At 37.3% G+C, this 20,509-nt stretch overlaps 1 protein-coding gene across 1 annotated transcript in view; it reads left to right on the top strand.

Annotated features, from left to right (window-relative positions):
• Positions 1 to 673: 673 nt before the first annotated feature.
• The window catches only part of OTOGL (otogelin like), a gene marked incomplete at its 5' end in the record, with an annotated part of 117,201 nt that continues 97,365 nt past the window's right edge, over positions 674 to 20,509 (top strand). The window contains 7 exons of the mRNA XM_037042811.1: positions 674 to 746; positions 2,635 to 2,733; positions 4,266 to 4,420; positions 8,338 to 8,459; positions 11,699 to 11,904; positions 17,448 to 17,575; positions 17,941 to 18,047. Of these exons, the coding sequence (XP_036898706.1) occupies positions 674 to 746; positions 2,635 to 2,733; positions 4,266 to 4,420; positions 8,338 to 8,459; positions 11,699 to 11,904; positions 17,448 to 17,575; positions 17,941 to 18,047 (890 nt within the window). The remainder of the gene's footprint in view (positions 747 to 2,634; positions 2,734 to 4,265; positions 4,421 to 8,337; positions 8,460 to 11,698; positions 11,905 to 17,447; positions 17,576 to 17,940; positions 18,048 to 20,509) is intronic.

The raw sequence follows: 20,509 nt of genomic DNA, 5'->3' as shown, positions 1-20,509 counted from the left end.
CTTTAAAGAAAAGTAGAAGGAGGCACTAAGAAGTTAGGAAGCTTGCCTAAGAGTAAGTCCTGACAAAATTAGGACTCTAATCCAGGTTTCTCTGATTCACTAATTCATGTTCTTAACCACCACCCTAAAGTGCTTTGGGATCTGTAAAAACATATACAAGTGCTCTATGAACGCCAACGTGTTAGTTCTCTTTGGAGAGTGAGGGTGACACTGTCACACCACAGCAATGGAAACTTCTGAGGATGGTGCCCTGAGAAGAAGAGGATGGGTCTGCAGGCAGTGGGAACATCGTTGTTGCCCCATCGGCCTCATGTGTTTTCTCTACACTCATCTGCACTTGGGAGTGTCAGAGCACTGAGACTTCTATAGGCAGAACAGTCAGTAAAGGCAAAAATTAACTCTAACTAGGCTCTTTTCCCGAGAGGGAAAGGAGGCACAAGAACTGAGGTCAAATAGGATAAAGAACTTGTCAGAGCCATGTACAGGCAAAACCATAGCCCCAGAGGAATCTTTTCTGCCTCACTGAGGTGGCTCAGTAACCCAAGGAAATAGGGAGTCAATGCCTTATCATTTCTGTATTTGTAGCTATTTTTCTAATAGCTACAGGTTTTCTAATTTGCCTATAGGGCTTGAATGAAATAATCTAATTCTCTTGAATTCTTACTTCTTTCTTTTAAAGTTTGAAGCAACATCTCCAAGATACTTCTTCCATGAAGCTATTAATTGGGGTGAGAGCAAAATAAAAGGTTAGTGCCACATCTTATGCTTTTTTTAAATTTTTTTATTTTTTTTAGATTTTATTTATTTATATATCTTTAGAGGGGAAGGAGAGAGGGAGAGAAACATCAATGTATGGCTGCCTTTTGTGCATCCCCTGCTGGTAGTTAGCCTGCAAGGAACCGGCCTGCAACCTAGGCATGTGCCCTGGCTGGGAATCGAACTGCGATCGTCTGGTTCGCAGGCCCGCGCTCAATCCACTGAGCTACGCCAGCCAGGGCTCACATCTTATGCTTTTGAATTTACTTTCTTGAAAGACCCCTTTTGGGGGATATATTGAATCAACTCTTTATTATTTCCATAAAATGCAAGAAGAAAATGGAGCCAGGGTGGAAACAGTCCATAATAGTAGTTTAGATTCACTTCATTTTTATAAACAAGAAAGGTTAAACACTCTGTCAAAGCTGATAACTACATGATCCAGAGAGATATGACTGGTATCAGAAACTTGTTTTCTAAAGCAATTACTTTCTCCTTAATCTCTCCTTGACATCCTATTTTTGCTTATCAGTTTCTCATTTCCATTAAGCAGAATGCTGGTGGTGGTTTGAAACTTAATTTGTTTTTCATTGCATTTAAAATAACAAGGATTTCTGTTTTTGGCTTGATATTTGTTTTCGGGGAACAAAGAGGGCTGTGAATATTTTTTGAAGGAGATGCATTTGTTAATTTAAGTATGTAGACATGTATTCATTGTAAAAAGGCAAGATTGTGATAAAATAAACTATAAAGATAGTTTTGCCCCTTGGGAAAAAACTGCATTTAAGTTTATGAAAAACAATATTTTTTACCTCTTTTTATGAACAAAGTTGAAATATGTCATTTTTCTTCAGTTAAGATATATTACTTAGAGAGTCGTCTGTGTTTACGTGTGAAGAGAAACTTTAGATCAATTGCTCTTAAGGTGGAAGGATAATGAGTTTTCCTAATTTTTGCCTTTGGCAGAACTGCAGTTAAATTACTCCATTTAGAAAGTGCTTTCATGACCTTACCTTACTCCAGAAAGGCACAGTCTCTAGTAATACTGTGCAGTGACTCAAAGATGTCCTCTAGGTCTCCTGCTGTGTTCCTTAAATCCTTCTTGTTTGAGTTTTGCCAGTTGCTCCTGTCTTCTCCTTTTTAGAGGAAAAATTTTACTCTGATTCATTTGCATTTTTCAAACTTGCCCAGGAGCTCATAGTTTCTTGCTTCCTCTTTTCAACATAATCCTTCGGGGCAATTTTTCTTTCCATAAAAGAAAGAGAATATTTTTGGTGACATCCAGCAGTGACTTTGGCTTCTGCCCCATTAAAATTAAATCTGGGTCAGAAAAAAAAATTGCATTGCTTGTAATTAAGCCTGAGGACTAATACACAAAATTCAAATGAAATTTTTAATCATTCTCTTAGAAAATGGGAGTTTCCTTTTTAGTTTTGTACTTTGCCTGATCCTTGGGGCTAATGAGGGATGCTGTTCTTTAACACAGCATTTGCTACTGGGGAAGGATCGCATTGGACGTGCAGCCAGTGCCAAACTCCATCAGGGGAATCATCTGCAGTTTGTTTATTTCTGGTTCTCATCATCTGGGACAGGGATTCCTTACATGGGAACTTGACCTTTCAATCGCTTGAAAAAAGCTAACCTTTGCTCCAGGATAGTTTGAGATGTGAAAGCCCGTCTTTCTGGTTTCACAGCACACATAATGAAATGAACTAGATAAAGACTTGATGAGCTTCATTCTTTAGCTCATCCAGGCAAGAGGCCCAGGGGTTCTGTTCGAGTTAATAGTGGTTGCAGTTAGTCCAAGCAAAATCTTGACAGGTTATGTTTATAAGAACTGATGCACGCCAGGAGGTAACTTACTTTGTTGCCCCTCAGGTTCTTGTCCTCATGAATGCCTTAACGGAGCTTTCTGTTCTACGGCTGGTATATGTGACTGCCAAATATTTCAGGCACTGGGGACACGGTGCCAGATTGGTAAGTTTCAGGGATACTTAGGTGAAAATTATGAGATGCCAGAGAAAACATTAAGGCATAATTTGCTGTATTAGGGTTCATCCATTGGATTTGGAGCAATCATATTGTATATTGAATACTCACAATGGATTTACAGTCATTTGGCAATGATGTAAAACTAATTAGATATGCTCACTTTCTCTTTTCACTTATCTCTAGTATTCCTTCAAGCACTTTTTTCTCCCTTAGATGGTCCTAGCTCATTAAAATCAGATTCTCATTCATCCCTCTTTTGCTCCATAATTTAGAGTTCTTATTTGAAATCATACATTCTTTTTGACTTTGAGTCCATTGGACATTCTGTACATAAAGTAGAATAATATTGAGAGCTCCTCAGAACAGAGGATACTTAAAAGATATTTGTATCCATGGTGTCTAGGTTAGGATCTTATGCCAGTTACAGTCAATAAATATTCAACTGTGTAGTGAGTATTTATTGAGCATCTACTAGATAAAGGCGAGGCACTGGGGATACAATAGTGAATACTATAGACATATTCCTGCTATCTTAAAGTTACAGTCTAGAGAGGGGGGCAAACACATAACAGATACACATTAATCATACTTGTGACATTTGCTATAAAGCGTAAGATTCTATGAATATTTGCAACAGAGGTAAGGCATACGGTCAAAGAATACTGCCTGAATAATGAATTACTCTCTATTTTTTCCCTCAAAAAGGCCAAAGGCTAATAAATTTAGGTAAAAATTACAAAAAGAAAAGACATGATTGCTTCAACTTTATGCTCCTTATGTAGGGTATCAGAATATTTTACACATATTGATTACTTAGCAAATGTCACTGATTTTTCATATTATTCTAAAGAGAAAGGTCTAGAAAAATCCAAAAAGAGAATAGAGGGGTATCCACAAAGGTAAGAAGGCAGGCATGGAGGCAATAAGAGATAACATATAATTTGAGACAAACATCGCTTAAAATTTGGCCAGTTCGAGGCCATACATTTTTAAATTCCAGGGTATTTTGGATGACTACTGCTCCCTATCTCCAGACATATAAACATGATATCCTTGTCCATGGTTGTTTTTCTCTGTGGATATTATTAAGATATTTTTGAAGAATTGTGGAGACGGGAACACTGTCATGCTGCTTATGCTAATTTTTAGGACACTCAGTAGTGACATTTTTTCTTTTCTGAGCCATTATATTGCTTTATTACTTTCACTTTATTTTCCTGTGTCATTGTCTCTAGTCTTCCTTTCTTCCAGAATCTTTCTTTGGAAACAAATACAAGGAAATTACTAGTATAAATTCTTTCTTCAAAACAACTTGAAGGCCATATTTTCCTTTAGGGAAGTTGAATGCTTTTGAGAGCAACCAGTAATTTTATGTTAGTTATTTCTTCCTGTGATATTGACCACCCAAGAAGAAAATATTTATTTTAATGACATAGAATCACCTACCATGACTGAATCTTACCAGGAACAGATATAATTTATTTCATTCTATTAAGTATTGCACTATTTCCTTTTAGTGCCGAACATGGGCAATGGCAGAGATGGGATATGCAAAACCTGGGGACAGTACCACTTTGAAACTTTTGATGGCATCTACTATTATTTCCCAGGAAACTGTTCTTACATTTTTGCAAAAGACTGTGGTAATTTGGAGCCTCGATACACTGTGTGGGTAAGCGTTCCTAGGATATAATTAACTTAGAACTTATTTCTGGTGAAGCCTGTCTTTTTAAGGTATTGGACAAATTGTGTAAAATATATAATACTTAGGTCTCTGCCTGGGGAAAGAGAGGGGTTGGTTCTTGATAGGATGGGTAAAATTTGCAGTTATATTGAGTGTAGTTCTATCAAGACGGGCCTAGGACTAGGAGAAGGAGAGTTTGGATTTACGTGGAAGGGCCTTTCAGGGGACACAGAAATGTCTATATCATGGATGTCATAGTATCAACTCTAGCTGATGCCTTCATTCTTCAGGTTTTATTTGATCATTTTGAAGGCGGGGGGGGGGGGTCCAGGCACCAACCAGATTACCCACGTATGTTTCACTCTTCACCTGTCCAGTGTGATGCCACCTGCCTTAAATTTTAAAATGGCACCCCTCGGCATGAACCAGGGGCCAGCATTTATGAAATGGAGTACATGCATTACCCAAGCACAGGCTAGAGGATGTGGTAACAGGCAGCTAATTGCTAGGTAGATTGATAGTATGTGATGGAGCTCAGAGGATTCTTCATTTCAGAATTCTTGCTTCAAGAGAATCTTAGGAGATATCTCAAAATGTAAGCTGCAGAGTGTCTCTAGTTGAAGGAAGCCAGGGCTCTCTGTCCTTGGCCACTATCTTCCCTTGAATTTCCACAGATCTAAAAGCATCCTATTCAAAAGCTAAACTCTCCACAGATACCATTTGTTTGAATCTCCATCTATTTATTTTTTCTTTTCTAACTTACATTGGCATTGCCTAGATTTTTTTTGTCTCTTAGGTGAAGCAAATTGTAAAAAGTAGGCCCTGAAGCTTTTCAAGAACAAGTCCTAGTGATCCAGAAAGAAAATGAGGTCGGTTGAAAGTTAACTTATGGGACATAAAGATAAAAATCAGTTTCTTTAGATAGAGAAGTTAGTGGCATACACCTTCAGTACTCACAGGGCTCTTGTTCTCAGTCCCCCTTTGTCCTTCACCCCTTCGCTCTTTTGCCGGGTTTATCACTCAAACACCTCTGACTCCCTCATTGAAATGGTCTTGTCCAGTGTCTCACCCTTTTGAGGACTGAAGTGTCAACAAGGTAATCTGTCCTTTGATAACAATACACGCTGCTGAACTGCGCTTGCAGAGCCAATAGATAGTGTTTCTACATGGCCCTGTTTCGCTTGGTGGAATTTGTTTTCAAATCAACAACTCCATTTATTTTAAATATCATCTTTCCCCTGATTATAGAAGTAGTTCACTTCATGTGTAGAATATTTTAAAAATTCAGAAAACTCTAAAAATAATACTAGAACTATCAGTCAAAAGTTATATTTGCTGATAGTTTCATATATTTCTTTTTATATTTTTTCCTCTGGGTTTTGTATCTATTTATAATATTAAGATTATACTATTATATTTTATAATATATAAAATATATTTTCACCTAATATTATATCAAGAAATTTCTTACATGTCAAGTATCTCTGACAAACACAAATTTTATTAGCTATATTTGTTTCAACTTATGGCATACTCAAATTATTTAACTATGCCCTGTTTTAGAAATAAGGTATTAATAATATTTTCATTATTTTAAAAGATAGATTGGTAAATATCTTTATGCACACATTTATTATCTTGACTCTATTTTCCTTTAATTTCAATGTTATTTTTTATGAAAATCATACATGTACATAGTTTAAAAGATTTCATCGAGGCATACAAAGTAAAATAAAGTAAAATAAAATAAAATAATCCTGCCTTTCTTCACTCCCTATCCCCAGCCACAGTCTGGCTCTCTAAAGGTAATTATTGCAAGTTTTTTAGCAATTTTCTCTGGCTCTTATTTTACATGTCAAAATCTGCAATTTTTAAAAACAACTTTTTTTGAAGATTTTATTTATTTATCTTTAGAGGGAAAGGGAAGAAGAGAGGGAGAGAAACATCAATGTATGGTTGCCTCTCGTGTGTCCCCTGCTGGGAACTGGCCCGCACCCCAGGCATGTGACCTGACTGGGAGTTGAACCTCAGTTGTTTGGTTCACAGGCCAGCACTCAATCCACTGAGCTACACCAGCCAAAGCAACATCTGCAATTTAAAAAAAATTTAAGTTAGGCCTAATTTGTTCACTTTCTACCTTGGAAAATGAAGCATCATCTTAGTTACATCGCCCTTCTTACCTCTAACACACATGTGCGTGCACACACACACTTTCCTTCTCTCCTCCTACTAGAGTAGGTCACCATTTTTAGTTAAATCATATGTGGTTTTTATATTTATTATTATTTACATATTGCACATATGTGAATAATATTTATATAAGTGTTGTTGAGAGCTGAGCTTGACAGGTTGTTGTGAATTTATTTCTCTTCTTTGTACATTTGTATGGCGTTAACATTTATCATTTTGTTTTGCTGAATGTTCTATACTGCAGTCACAATTTTTTCCCTTCAAACTCTCCATTGCTACAAAACTCTTCTCAATATGGTCAGAAACTTTAGGAAATTCCTCAGACCCTCAGCTTCTTCCTGCTGCCTTCCCCCACATGCCCCCCTGGGTGTCCGCTCCTCAGTTCTTAGTTCTCTGCTCCACTTGAGACTGGTTGCTGTTGCGCCTCTTACACACCTAGCACTTGGGATTTCTGTTCTCTGTCCTCCTGGAGAGTTTCGTTCTGTGTCTCCTGTGTTGATCTCCCTGTGTCTTGGGCCCCATGAAACATTTAGTGATCCTGGACCTTTGTATGTACTTGAGAGACAGGTTCTAAAAAGCTTGTTGGATGCTCAAGCAGGAGAACGGTGCTCATTTGCAGCAATGACAGAGCGGACACCCATTTCCTCCTCTTTGTTTTGCCCACTTGTTTTAATTGACTGCGTTTCCAAGTTGTTTTCTGGAAACAGAAGATACTTTCCTGGAAAGTGTGTATGGAAGCGAACACTTTAAACCTTGACTGTAAGTTGGAAATTACTTTCAGAATTTTGAGATTCAGTCCATTTTGATTTCTGATCATTTTACATGTGGCCTCTCCCAACTCCCGCTACAAATTTTGAGATATTCTCTTTATCACTAAGGTCATCAGGTTTCAGGATTATGTAAGTTTAAAAAAAAACTCATTGTGCTGGACACTTGATGAGCCCTTTCAAGCTCTCCAAATCCTCCAGTTTTGGAATAATATTTCTTTTTCTTCTTCTCTTTCAGAATTTCTTCTTTTTATCTCTTCAGAAATTCTGTGATTTGGGTATTAGAGCTCCCCAACTGAGTGACTAATTCCGTATTTTCTTGTTGATGCCTCCTTGTTTTCCACCCTGTTGCTTTTTTGGTCTATGTTTTGGGAGGTTTATTTCCAACTCTTAGATATGTATCTTCCAACCATTCTATTTCATATATGTTTCTCTGATGATAATGTCAATATACAATTTTTATTTTTTGAATTTCATTGTTAATGGAATTTTATTCTTATTTCACAAATAAGGTAACTTCCAGGCTCATTTTTCCCTTTGAAGATATTAATTATAGATTTTTTGGAGGTTTAGTTCTCTGAATTGCTTTTCATTCCTTTGATCTTTTGTTAATTTGTCTTTTATGTTGCAGGTTTTTATTGCAATCCATGCATGTTTATCCATATTAGAGGATTAGGCTCTAAAAGCTGATCAGAAATCTTTGAACATATGAATGAGGGCTTGCTTGCCTGGTGGGAGATTGAGCAGGGAGCCTCTGATTTCATTATATATGCCCTAGATATGAATATCTCTATGTCTTTTATCCATTTTGTTTCTCCAAAGAAAAATCCTCCAAGGATTTTTATATATCCAAGCATACATATATACACATATATGCATATATGTGTATATATGTATATATATGTATATATATATATTTATCCTTTCTTTTGTTTTTCTCTCTTTAAGGTTCATAATAGCCCTAAGTGCCTTGGTTCAGTGTATTATTGTTATCGGTCAATCAGCCTGTTCTTTTCAGACCAACAGGAAATTCGAATTTATGGGCATGAGATTAAAAAAAATGGAATCAGGTAAGATATGATAAAAAGTATAATGAACATAACACCATGGGTTAATAGTATTTCCAAACATGTCACACTAAGAGTGAATTGTGCAGAGTAGGAGGAGAGAATTTCTTTCCAACAAAACCTTAAAGTTATGTCATACAGGTATCAGGACTTTGGTAGGCTCCAAGGCCAACCACGTGGTCAGGACAACGTGTAACTTGCGTTCCTGAATAGATCAGGGCTGCTCTGGTTTTCTGTCTGCCGAGAGTGAGATCTGAGAGTTTTGGGGAACAGAAATTTATTTATTTATTGGAGGAAGGTCTTATACATTTTAAACGAGGAATATTGTGGAATAATCTTCCTTCCAACCAAATAATTATAGCAGTATTCAGTCTTAAATATTTCTAGCCTGAGTTACAGCAGGCAAAGTAAGTTGTGGGATGGAAAAATTCTATTTATCATTCAAAATTCACCAGCAAATGTTTGAACCAAGGAGATTCTTTCCAGTGCAGTGGTCTTACCAACCTCTGTGCTTTATTTCTCAGTGAGACTCCTTAAGAGGCAACAGGTGGTAGCAGAAGGGGCTTTGGATGAAGCACAGGGGAGCCAGGCACTGACCTAGTCAGCCTCTCTGTCTCTCTGGGCTTATTTTCTTGATCAATTGGGTTCTGTACTTCTAATTTTCTTATAAAAGAAAGTGTAGGTATTTGAATGGGAAGATAATACATTACATACGCATTTCTTGGAACAGAATGTAAATAGCAACTTTGAATTCCTTATATGGGATTTTAGGTAACAAAATGGGCACTTAAAAATTAAGGGGAGCGGGGAGAGGGGTAACAGGGGAAAGAAGGAGAAGGGTTGTCAAGGAACATGTATGAAGGGCCCATGGACAAAGCCAACTGGGCAGGGGGAATATTAAATGTGGGAGGTGGGAAGTGAACAGGACAGGGGCAAAGTAATGGGGGGAAATGTGGACAACTGTAATTGAACAACAGTAAAAAATTAAACTAAAAAATTATGTTTTGTGAAACAAATGGCATTCAAGAGGATTCTCAAGAATATTAGCCCTTGTTACATCAAAGATATGTTTAAATTTTAACTCAGACATGTTGTATGATAGAAAAAGGATGCTTTTCTTATTAACCAATTAAATTGCTTATACCCATGCTGTATCTGGCCGAGGGTCTAACTCATAGCAGGTGCTCGAGAAGGGTTTTGCAAAATGAAATCAAATATGTGGGGCTGTGTGCATCACACCTCTCTGGACTTCTGTTCTTTTACCTGTGAAATGAAGGGTTTTTTAACATATGAATCTGTGAATAATTTTTAGCATTAATCAGTGCATTCATTTTAGTGTGCATTATTACTGTGTCCATCCTAGGGTGAGTGGAGTTTTTCTTAGATTAATGGGAGATTATCTAATTTTTCCTATTGTGCCCATCTCTACTAGCATCCTTTTATGTTCTAGACATTTGAATGATCACATGCACCTTTTACTTTTAAAAAAATTATTTAATCAATTTACTGTGAAAGAGATAAATGACAAATGACCAAACCAAAAACTACCCACAACAAAACAACTATACCTTCATACATTTAACATTCCATTGTTATAAAATACATTTAGAAAATACAATTCACTCTTTATGTCTAGTTTTTATGAACTTGCAAACTTGAATAGTAGTATTCATACTGAATTTTACTATGCATTTGCTAAGAATTCCTAGTGTTTGTAATTTTAATATAAATAGATTATGAAAGCAATTAGCTAGTATTTTTATTTAGTCTCCAATGTAAATTTTTAGTTATTTTTCTATTCTTATGACTAATTCTCTGTAAATATTTACCCACAAACATCTTTGGGCAATGGTTAGATATTTTGAATTGTTTCTTTGGAGACTATCCTTTTGATAATGAGTAGGTTTAGTTTTATAGTTTTGTCCCTTTGTGCTCCTGAAAAGGAACTCAATAAATTGAAGTTTTTGAGAGAAATGTTTGAATATACTTATTAACCCCCTACCTCACATTGCAGCTTATAATTTTAAGTTACCATTATTTTTAGTAATAAAAATAATATTTTTCCTTCAATTTCTTTAATTATTAGCACCTGCTATTTTCTTTAACGTTTGTGGATAGAAGAAGAGTGTTCTTTCAGATGTCTTCTAGGCAACTTACTGCACTTTTAAAATGTCCAAGCGTGTACTTTTCCTCAGTTCTTGTTACGTCTCCCACTTCCTTTGAATGTGCACATTCTCGTGAAAAATGAGAAGACCCGACATCGGACCAGGAATTTAACTATTCAATGTAACCTTTGTTCAAATAGAACAAATTTTACCCAACTTAACAATTATGAATCTAACCCCTATGCACTACTGTATGACCAAGGATCCCATCCTCCTAATAATGAACTTTGCAGCATTAAAAATGTAAGTTATAATTAATCATGCCTCGACACTTTTCTTTTGGAAAACAATGGCTTATACCAAGGTGACACTTATACCAACTATCCTTATACCAAGGATAGAAGCTCCTAATTCACTGCAGCCAAGTTTTTTTTTTTTAATATTTTATTTATTTATCTTTAGAGGGGAAGGGAAGGAGAGAGGAAGAGAAACATCAATGTATGGTTGCTTCTTGTGCATCCCCTGCTGGGAACTGGCCCCTGCCGGGAACTGGCCTGCAACCCAGGCATGTGCCCTGACTGGGAATCGAACCACGATTGTCTGGTTCGCAGGCCCGCGCTCAATCCACTGAGCTACACCAGCCAGGGCTCACTGCAGCCAAGTTTAAAACAAAAATTAAACAAAATCAGAACTTGTGCAGTATGTTTACATATTTTGATCATTTTTGTACTACAACATTTTGAGCAGCATTTTTGATTATCTTGAACTCTCTCAATAAAAATAAATACATGTAAGCTCTCATTATTCAAAATAGACAAGGGTATTTTCCAGATTATAAAAATCACGGATATTTAGCAGAAATGTATTTTTGTTTGGTTGGATCACCCATTATAAATATAAAATCTAAGTTTGGAGAAACAGATATAATTTTTGTTGTCTCTTTCAACATTGAATTTTTTCAAAATATCAAAATTTTCTATAGGATGGTTGCTTGGGAAGTCTAACTATAGTTTATTCAACAATTTTGAGTGATAACTATCTTTTATTGGGTTGTCTCAGTTACTATGAGGAGAAATAAATCACCTGTAATTGATTCTTCATTACAATTCTTAGATTACCTTTGTTCCATTTTTCAAGTTTAACATTGCCTCAGACAATTGGACAGATTTCTGTTGAGAAACTAGCTGACTATATTCTGGTGAAAACAACATTTGGATTTTCATTGGCTTGGGATGGAATATCTGCAATTTACCTGAAAATATCTGAGGAGCATAAGGGGAAATCCTGTGGCCTATGTGGAAACTACAATGGCATTCAATCCGATGATTTCATCATTCAGCAAGGTAAGGGGGCAGGAGAAATGCATGGATACTTCTGAGGTCTTCTTCCTTCACTGATCCAACTGTTTGCACCCCAGAGGGTGCAATTTGTCCTAGCTTGGGTAAAATTGGTAGACATCACTTACCTGTTTTAGTGATCTTAAGTGAAGCTTACATAGAAAAATATTTCTGTGCCATTCTTGGAAACCATGTGCTAGTTTATATTTGCTAAATTAAGATACAGGGCTTACTCATGTAATAAACATTAACTGGGTATGAACTTTGTCAGGCGCTGCTGTGGGAGCTTGGGATACATGAGTGAACAAAACAAAGACCCCTCCCTTTGCAGGGCTTACATTTTAGTGATTTGGACCCATTCAGGGCAAAATTGTTCACTTTTGGACAGGAGCTATTTTGCATCATCTTGATAGGAATACATTAAATGACTGTCAAATAATAATTTTATAAAGTTAATTAAATGAACAGCATTATGTATAGTATGTTTTATGTACTTTATGTATAGTTGTATCTATCATTACCCATCTGTTTGTTTAAAGTTATGAAACTAATCTCTGTAAACTGTTAAAAATGTGTTCTCTTTCAATTTGGTGACCAGTGTGCACTGGCAGCAGAAAGAGAGTCACAGCGCACGCACCATCAGGACTGATGGGGGGGTGCAGTCAAAAAGAGCATCGTTCTTCATGCCAGCAGACAGGGCTGTGAACCTTGCCCCCGGCCTTACAAGTTTTGTTGTTTGAGGGGACCCATATAATCTCTCTGATGCTCACTTTCTTTAGCGGAAAAATAGGGATGTAGTGATTCTGAACCCTAAGAGTTACCAGGAATAATGAGAACACACTTTATTTATAATAATAGTTAATATGAGCACATAACTACATTATTCCCAACCCTTGCAACATTCTGTAAGGTGGGTAGTATTTTCTTAATTTTCTAATGATACAAGGTGATGTGCCCAATGTAGCACAGCTCGGGAAATACTGTGGCCAAGACTAGATTACAGATCTGACTGTCTCCCAGCCCTGTGCTAAGGTAAATGTGTGAGAAACCCACTTTAAATGTGTAAAGTGCTAAATCACCCTTTTTTTAATATAAAGGTAATAAAGAAGAATTGCCCATATGTTGTGTTTTAAGGCACAGTGAAAATCTTACATAGACAGTGGGTTCTAGAATCACCGTGGGATTCAAATTCTGCTTTGCCTCTTATTAAACTTTCTAATTTTAGTGATATAATAATAACATATACTGCACAGAGTTGCAAAAATTAAAAGAGACCACTCATGCAAGACATTTAGTACTGCACATGGCACATCACTAATGTTCCATACATTATAAATTTTAGCTAATTTATAATCATCTCCACGTGGTGTCAACAAGCCTCTAATGGAGCTGAAATAAAAATGTTTGATTGATGACATGGCTTTAAGAGGCCCTTGTTAAAACGCAAACATTCTGCCCACGAGATATCATGCATCGTCAGGATTCGATCCCAAGTGGCTAGTATGAAAAGCTGGGCTCCAAGGAGTCAGTTTCCTTGTACGTAAAATGGGGATAAGAATAATGACCCTGAGAACTCCCACTCTGTGAAGACCAAATGAGAAAATGCAACTGAAAGTGTTCACAAGTCTGTGAACACCATATGGATAAATGTACAGCATTGAGATCATCATGAAATGGTGTTTTGTCGACAGTTGGGATTTAGAAGGAGAGGGTTTACAAACTTGAAATCTTGAGAGTAGGGATGAAGACTCAAGCAGAACCAATCTAATGGTAATTACTGACTTCTTTTTCTTCTCTATGAAAACTTCACGAAAAAATAGTATTCGATTCAGTTCTCAGTGTTTGAGTTAGAAAAGACTGCTGTGGGCAGTTCTCCTAGGACACCTGGGGAGCATGGCACAGAGGTCTGGACAGAAAACAGCATCTGCTGTGTCAGAGGCAGAGAGACTCCGGTTGGATTTAAGAGTCAGACAGACGTTGATAACCTGGCACGAGAAAGGGTCGCTCACGGTGAGATAATCGGGGCAGCAAAGGGCTGATAGCAGATTACGGGCGGCAGAAGACCAGCGGGGGGGCTCCTGGACTGAGTTGTGGCCGAGCTGCCAGAAGGCAAGGACACGGAGAATCTATGGGAAGCACCTGAAGAGAGATTTCAGCTTTTTCACAATTTTATTTGGTGCACAATCTAAAGCAGAGTAATTAAAAAAAAAACTAACTTACAAAAATTTATGAGGATAGGAAAAGAACCTGCCCTTTAATTTTCTTCATGCTCCAGTAATGCAAGAAATTTCTCCAGATGAGCAGTATTGGAGATCTTAGCATTTTATTAAAACTCTGCCTTTACGTTGGTGATTAGATAAATCTTTAGAAGCAGTGAGTTTAACTGAATGCCATTGAATGCATAATTTCTTAAGAGTGATTAAGGTTGTATTTCTCTCTGCATTCTTTATTCTTCAGAGATGACTTCACAAAGAAATGAGGCTTTTCACAATTGCTGTGGATATAGATTTTAGTTTGTCGTCTAGTTGAGATTCTGCTTCCATAAGTCACATCTGTTGCTAGCGACACATTAAACACAGAAACCTGGTTCACGCTTCATTTCCCCAACATGATTAATAGTGCCTCACTTTCATTCTCGGAAACGGCCCAATGTGAACAATAATTGCTTATTTGTAGTGCCTTTTATATAAAACATTGCAATTTTGTTTGTTTTAAACATTTAAGTTTGCAGGATCTAAGACCACACATTGCTTCAGAATAGCCAATTCTGTGACTTTCATTAATGCAATGTAGTAAAAATAGCTAAATATGTGATTGATAAACTAGAGTTAAAGTGAACCCTGAGGGATTTACCCAGGTTGTTTAGTTACATTAAAATTTGCACATAAGTATTAAAAGAAATAGGCCTTTAGGAAATGTTTTTGTTCCTTTAGACATTTGGAAAGGATGATGTTTTAAAAGGATATATGGCTATACATTTTATTTAAGGGAATATTCAATTTTCCTTGTTAAAATAAGCATATTGGACTAGATCCATGATTAGTTCAGTGTGTAGCATTTCCAACAATACCAGAGATAATGAAGTGGGCCAAATTTGAAAGCTCTAGGATTCTAAATAATGTTTTTAATAAATATTACAAACTCTCTTGTATTTATTCATTCACTTATTTAGCAAATGTATTTCGAGCACCTACTATATACCCAATACTCACCCAGAGATACAGCATAGGACAGTTTAGGCAAGCTCTCCTCCTTCCATCAGTAGGTATTAGAGGGAAAGACAATAAATAAGGGGGAAAATGAAGATACAATTTTTGCGAAAAATAGCCACCATAAAGAGAGAAAGAGAGAGAGGTTAAGAGTGATAAGACACTGTGTTTGGTGGTATCCCAGATCGTGTGACAGAGAATGTTGTCTGACAAGATCGTATTAAAAGGTCGCTTACTTGAGATAAGGGAGAGAGTAGAGGGGAGATTGGAGGGGAGGGCGATGGTGAAGGAGGAGGAGCAAGAGAAAGGCAAGTGCAAAAGGAAGGTGGGAATGAGTCTGAGTGAAGAACAGTGCATTGCCAGCAGACTGGGGCAGGTTGAGCAAGAATAGGAGTAGCTATAGGACAGGTCAAGGTGGAGTCAGGAGGTAGAGGAGGTTGGGAGTGCAAGGGCCAGATTAAAAAAAAAACCTCTTTAAGGCCACAGTAAAATTTGGGATTTTACACTAAGAAAAGGAAGCATTTTTGTAGATGTACTCCCACAATCTTCCAAACACCAGTGGTAGCACATGGACATTATCTCCTTATCTTGAAGACAGGGAGAGAGAATCAAATATTTGGTTTGAGTTTTTTATTTTAGTGATGTGATATGGCTTGTCTTCCAAGATAGGCCTGTGGCCATGTAAATCTACATGGTGGAGAACCTAAAGCTCAAACCTGAGGCTGTCTTAGATGGAACTTTGAGATGTCACCTTCTTTTTTCTTTGTATAGATTTTATTTATTTATCTGTAGAGAGAGGGCAATGGAGGGAGAAATAGTGGGAGGGAAACATGATATGAGAGAAAAATTTTGATTGGTTGCCTCCTGCACACACTCTGACTGAAACCAAACTGCGACTCGGTTATGTACCCTGTCCCAGGTATGTACCTGGGCAGGGACTCAAACTCATGACTTTTCACTTTGTGGGATGACACTCAACCAGGTGAGCTACACTGGTCAGGGCTTGAGATGGCACCTTGTTCAGTTCTGCCAAGTCCTTGAGATTTGAGATCCAGACGGTCTGAAAGTGGGGCAGGTGCATTTTCATTAATTTTGAAGATTGCCCTGGCTGGTGTAGCTCAGTGGATTGAGTGTGGGCTGTGAACCAAAGGGTTGCAGGTTCGATTCCCAGTCAGGGCACATGCCTGTGTTGTGGGCCAGGTCTCCAGTGGGGAGCATGTGAGAAGCAACCACACATTGATGTTTCTCTCCCTCTCTTTCTCCCTCCCTTTCCCTGTCTCTAAAAATAAATAAATAAAACCTTTAAAAAAATCACAAAACTTGTTCTCACGCCAAGTGCTGAGACCATGCGGTGTCCAACCCACAGCCCAGGATGGCTATGAATGCGGCCCAACACAAAGTCGCAAATGTACTTAAAACTTTTTTTTTGCTCAACAGTTTTTATTAGTGTTTGGTGCTTAATGTGTGGCCCAAGACAGTTCTTCTTCCAGTGTGGCCCAGAGACGCCAAGGTTGGACACCCCTGCTGAAGCCGATAGCCCAGTGCTCACCACCAACTGTCTGTTGCTGGGTACATTAGCTCCTGAATCTTGCCTCTGAATAATGCTGAGACAGTGTTAAGATTCCTAACAATCTGTCCTGAATGTCTTTAGAAACACTTTCATCATATTCAGATGAAATGGATTCATTTCTTAGTCTTCTGTTCGCCAGGTGCCTTTTCCAGTCCTTCAGTGTGGCTGTGTCCTCTGAAATCTGAAGGGTCCACGAGGATTTTTTTATTGTTTTTTGCCCTCGTTATGGAACTACGATTTTAATAAGTTTATGACTAATGTTGAATATAGTGAGAGGGCTTTCTGAAGATCTTTATACCAGACTTTTACTTTTGTTTCCGTTTTACACAGATTTTTCTTTTCTCCACAGCACAAACTGTAGTCCTGTTGGTGCTTTATTGAAGTGCATTCTGTATCCCTCGCTCTCAACCTTTCCTCCTGTTGCTTCAATAAATTTTTCCTCTTTAATGATATTAACATTTATTTGGTATTGACATTCAGTCCATTTATTTTTATTATGCTAAGGTAATGTTACAGGGGTGGGCAAAAATAGATTTATAGTTTTGAGTATGTGAAACAGAGTTTATTCTTGTATTATTTATCAATGATTGTATTATGTTCCATATGAACAACTGTACAACTCTGTTTCCCACTCAGCATTGTCTAATATCTGATAATTATAAAGTTATTGAGTTTAACTTTTTTACCTGGGAGTTTATGTTGATGAACTGTGTGTTTGTGGAAAGTGATATAATCTCACATATTTCTGCTTGTGTGTTTGTGTGAAATAGATGACTACACAGAAGACATTGCTATGTTTGCAAATAGCTGGTTGGTGCAAACTCCAGATGATACCAAATGTATACCCACACCTTCGGATTTTCCAAATCCATGCTCCAGTGGAATGCCAGCATTTGAGGTAAGTTCGGTGTGAAAAATCTGGGCATGTTGGATATAGTACACACGAGTCCTGTTTGTATAATTAACATTAAACATTTCAAGTACAAATACTACATAATCAAACACTATTAAACTTAGGAAATGTAACTACAATGGGAATAACTCTAAAATTATTTCAGAAATAGTGAATGTAATGAGTTTCATAAAAGCAGTACTCATTACAAAAATAGGTAGTTATAAAAATGTTGGTTAACATTTATAAGAAGAAATTACCTTCTGCTTCTTAGTAAGATCAGAGAGCCTTACAATTAGATCAGTAGAAAGAAATGAGAGTAAAGGACATCGTTGAATATGTCCTGGTGACTGCCATCTTCTTCCACACAGGCCATCTTCTTCAAGTGTCAGATTCTGCTGCAGTTTCCTTTTTTGAGCTGCCATGAATATATCGATCCATATTTATATATTGCCAGCTGTGTTAATGATCTTTGCAAGTAAGTGAAATGATTAGTACCCGCAGTAATATTTTCTTTATATATAAAAAAGCAAAAACTACTCTGTAACTTAGACATCTCATCAGCTCACAGCATGTAATGGGGAATGTAAACAAAAACTATACTAACAACTATTGAAAGATTACCAGATAACAGGTAAAGTCTATTTTATATAAGTAGCATGAACAGAATATAGCGATTCTTAAGTATTTTTCATGCCACTGATCCCTTTTGGGAATCTAGAGATGTCTGCAGACTCTTTTTCAAAATAATGTTTGAATACTCAAAAGAAAGCATAAGCTTACAAAGGGAACTATACTGAAATAGAGTTATTAATATAGTAAATGAAGTGAGTTTTTGATATATGCACTTTTTAATTTGCATTTTATTTCTAATAACTACTATAATTTTCCATAGTGATGACTATAAAGACTTTGAGATAGCTGCAACAACTTTATCTATTTATTTTTTCTTTCCGATTTTTAATTGTTGTTTAAGTACAGTTGTCTCCATTCTTGCCCCCCCTAACTCCCCCCCACCTCAGTCATCCCCACCTCCCACCCTCGATCTTACCCCACTTTGGTTTTGTCCATGTGTCCTTTATACATGTTCCTTGATGACCCTTCCCCTAAAAATAAAAACATGAAAGAATGACATATGAGATATATTGATGACAAAGTCAGAGATACTGCTAAGAACACTGTGATGTGCTACTTAAGTGTTTAGTGGAAGGAAATGCTTAATTTCATTTGGAGATTAGTGAAAAGAAACATGTGCTATTGTTTCCATCCAGGGTCACAGACTCCCACGTTCTCTCCTGAGTCAAGAACAACTGACTGGGTGGTTTCTAGGAAGCCAGTTTAGTGAGAATCATCATAACATGGTTGTTAACATAGAACTTACTGTAATAAAATGCCCATTATTGAAGTCCTTTCTATTTTAAAAAAAAGTTACCATGTATACAATTTAGCTATCATGAATGTTCTGGAATACCTCAAGAATTATTAATAAATCTGATTTTTATAACTAATTTTAAGAAGTGCAGCCCTGGCTGGTGTAGCTCAGTGGATTGAGCACGGGCCTGTGAACCAGAGGATCTTGGTTCGATTCCCAGTCAGGGCACATGCCTGGGTTGCAGGCCAGTTCCCGGCAGGGGACACACGATACATTGTGTGTCCTTGGCAGAGCAACCATACATTGATATTTCTCTCCCTCTCTCCTTCCCTTCCCCCCTAAAGATAAATAAATAAAATATTTTTTAAAAAAGAAGAAGTGCAGATAATATATGGGAACTGTGTAAAGAACCAGACTAATTTTTGGATGAGTAAAAGTACTTAAAGTCACCCTGGGTAGCTTGTTAAGAGGTTTAAGTTGATCAAAGGTAAAAGCAAAGAGGGAAGATGAGGTGGTCTAAAACTGTCCTGTTTATAGCTGCTCTGCTTTATTTAAATGGTGATTATTACAAAATCACGAATATAATGATATTTTTCAGATATTAACATAAGCTTACTTGGAATATTTGCTTATTTTTAGTGGAGCACAGTTGTATCTTTATTTATATGTACAGTCTCTAAATGTTAGGGATTTATGAACACAGGAGCTTTGAGAAGATTACCTTTCTACCTAAAATATCTGGTACCAGCCTCTACATTTTACAACATTCTGTTCCTTATTTGGCTTTGCTTTTTTTTTTTTTTTTTAAGATTTGGCCCTGACTGGTGTAGCTCAGTGGATTGAGCGCGGGCCTGCGAACCACACAATCGCGGTTCAATTCCCAGTCAGGGTACATGCCTGGGTTGCAGGCCAGTTCCCAGCAGGGGACTCACGAGAGGCAACCATACATTGATATTTCTCTCCTTCTCTCCTTCCCTTCCTCTCTAAAGATAAATAAATAAAATATTTTAAAAAAAGATTTTATTTACTTATCTTTTGGCATCATTTGGCAGACCTGGGAAAGTCATTCTGTTTATTCGTTGGGATATTGCTTGGCTGCTGTAATTGCTGAAGTATCAGTGACTAAAATTAAATTTTCTGTCACATAAAGTCCAAGCTGAGAAGTGGTCCTTGGTTCATCTGTACCATGTGTCTTCCCCCTGTCTCCCCGTGACTCAGTGATACTATTCCTATGTCATCCCCAAGGATCTAGGGTATTGATTCTCAACTTCATGGCCAAAACTGGCTTTTCACCTCCATGTTCATATTTTAGCCCTTTGGGAGGGAGAAAAGAACATAGAGGGCTGACAGCTTTTTAAAGGACGTGACCTGTAGTTTCACACTCCAACTTTCAGTCTCCCCACTAGACCTGGGAAGTAGGCCACACCTCGATGCTGGGACTGCTGGGCAATGTTCTTCTCCATGGCTCAGCAACCACATGCCCAGCAAATCTTGGAGGTTCTCATACTGAGGAGAAAAAGAGGGAACTGGGGACCAAAAGGAGTCCCTGCCACACTCACTGTGGAATT

The sequence above is a fragment of the Sturnira hondurensis genome, unplaced genomic scaffold (genome assembly GCF_014824575.4).
Source record: "Sturnira hondurensis isolate 20B ecotype Veracruz unplaced genomic scaffold, ASM1482457v3 Scaffold0003801, whole genome shotgun sequence".
Lineage (NCBI taxonomy): Eukaryota > Metazoa > Chordata > Mammalia > Chiroptera > Phyllostomidae > Sturnira > Sturnira hondurensis.
The sequence above is the reverse complement of the archived record's forward strand: the minus strand, read 5'-3'. Positions and strand labels throughout refer to the sequence as shown.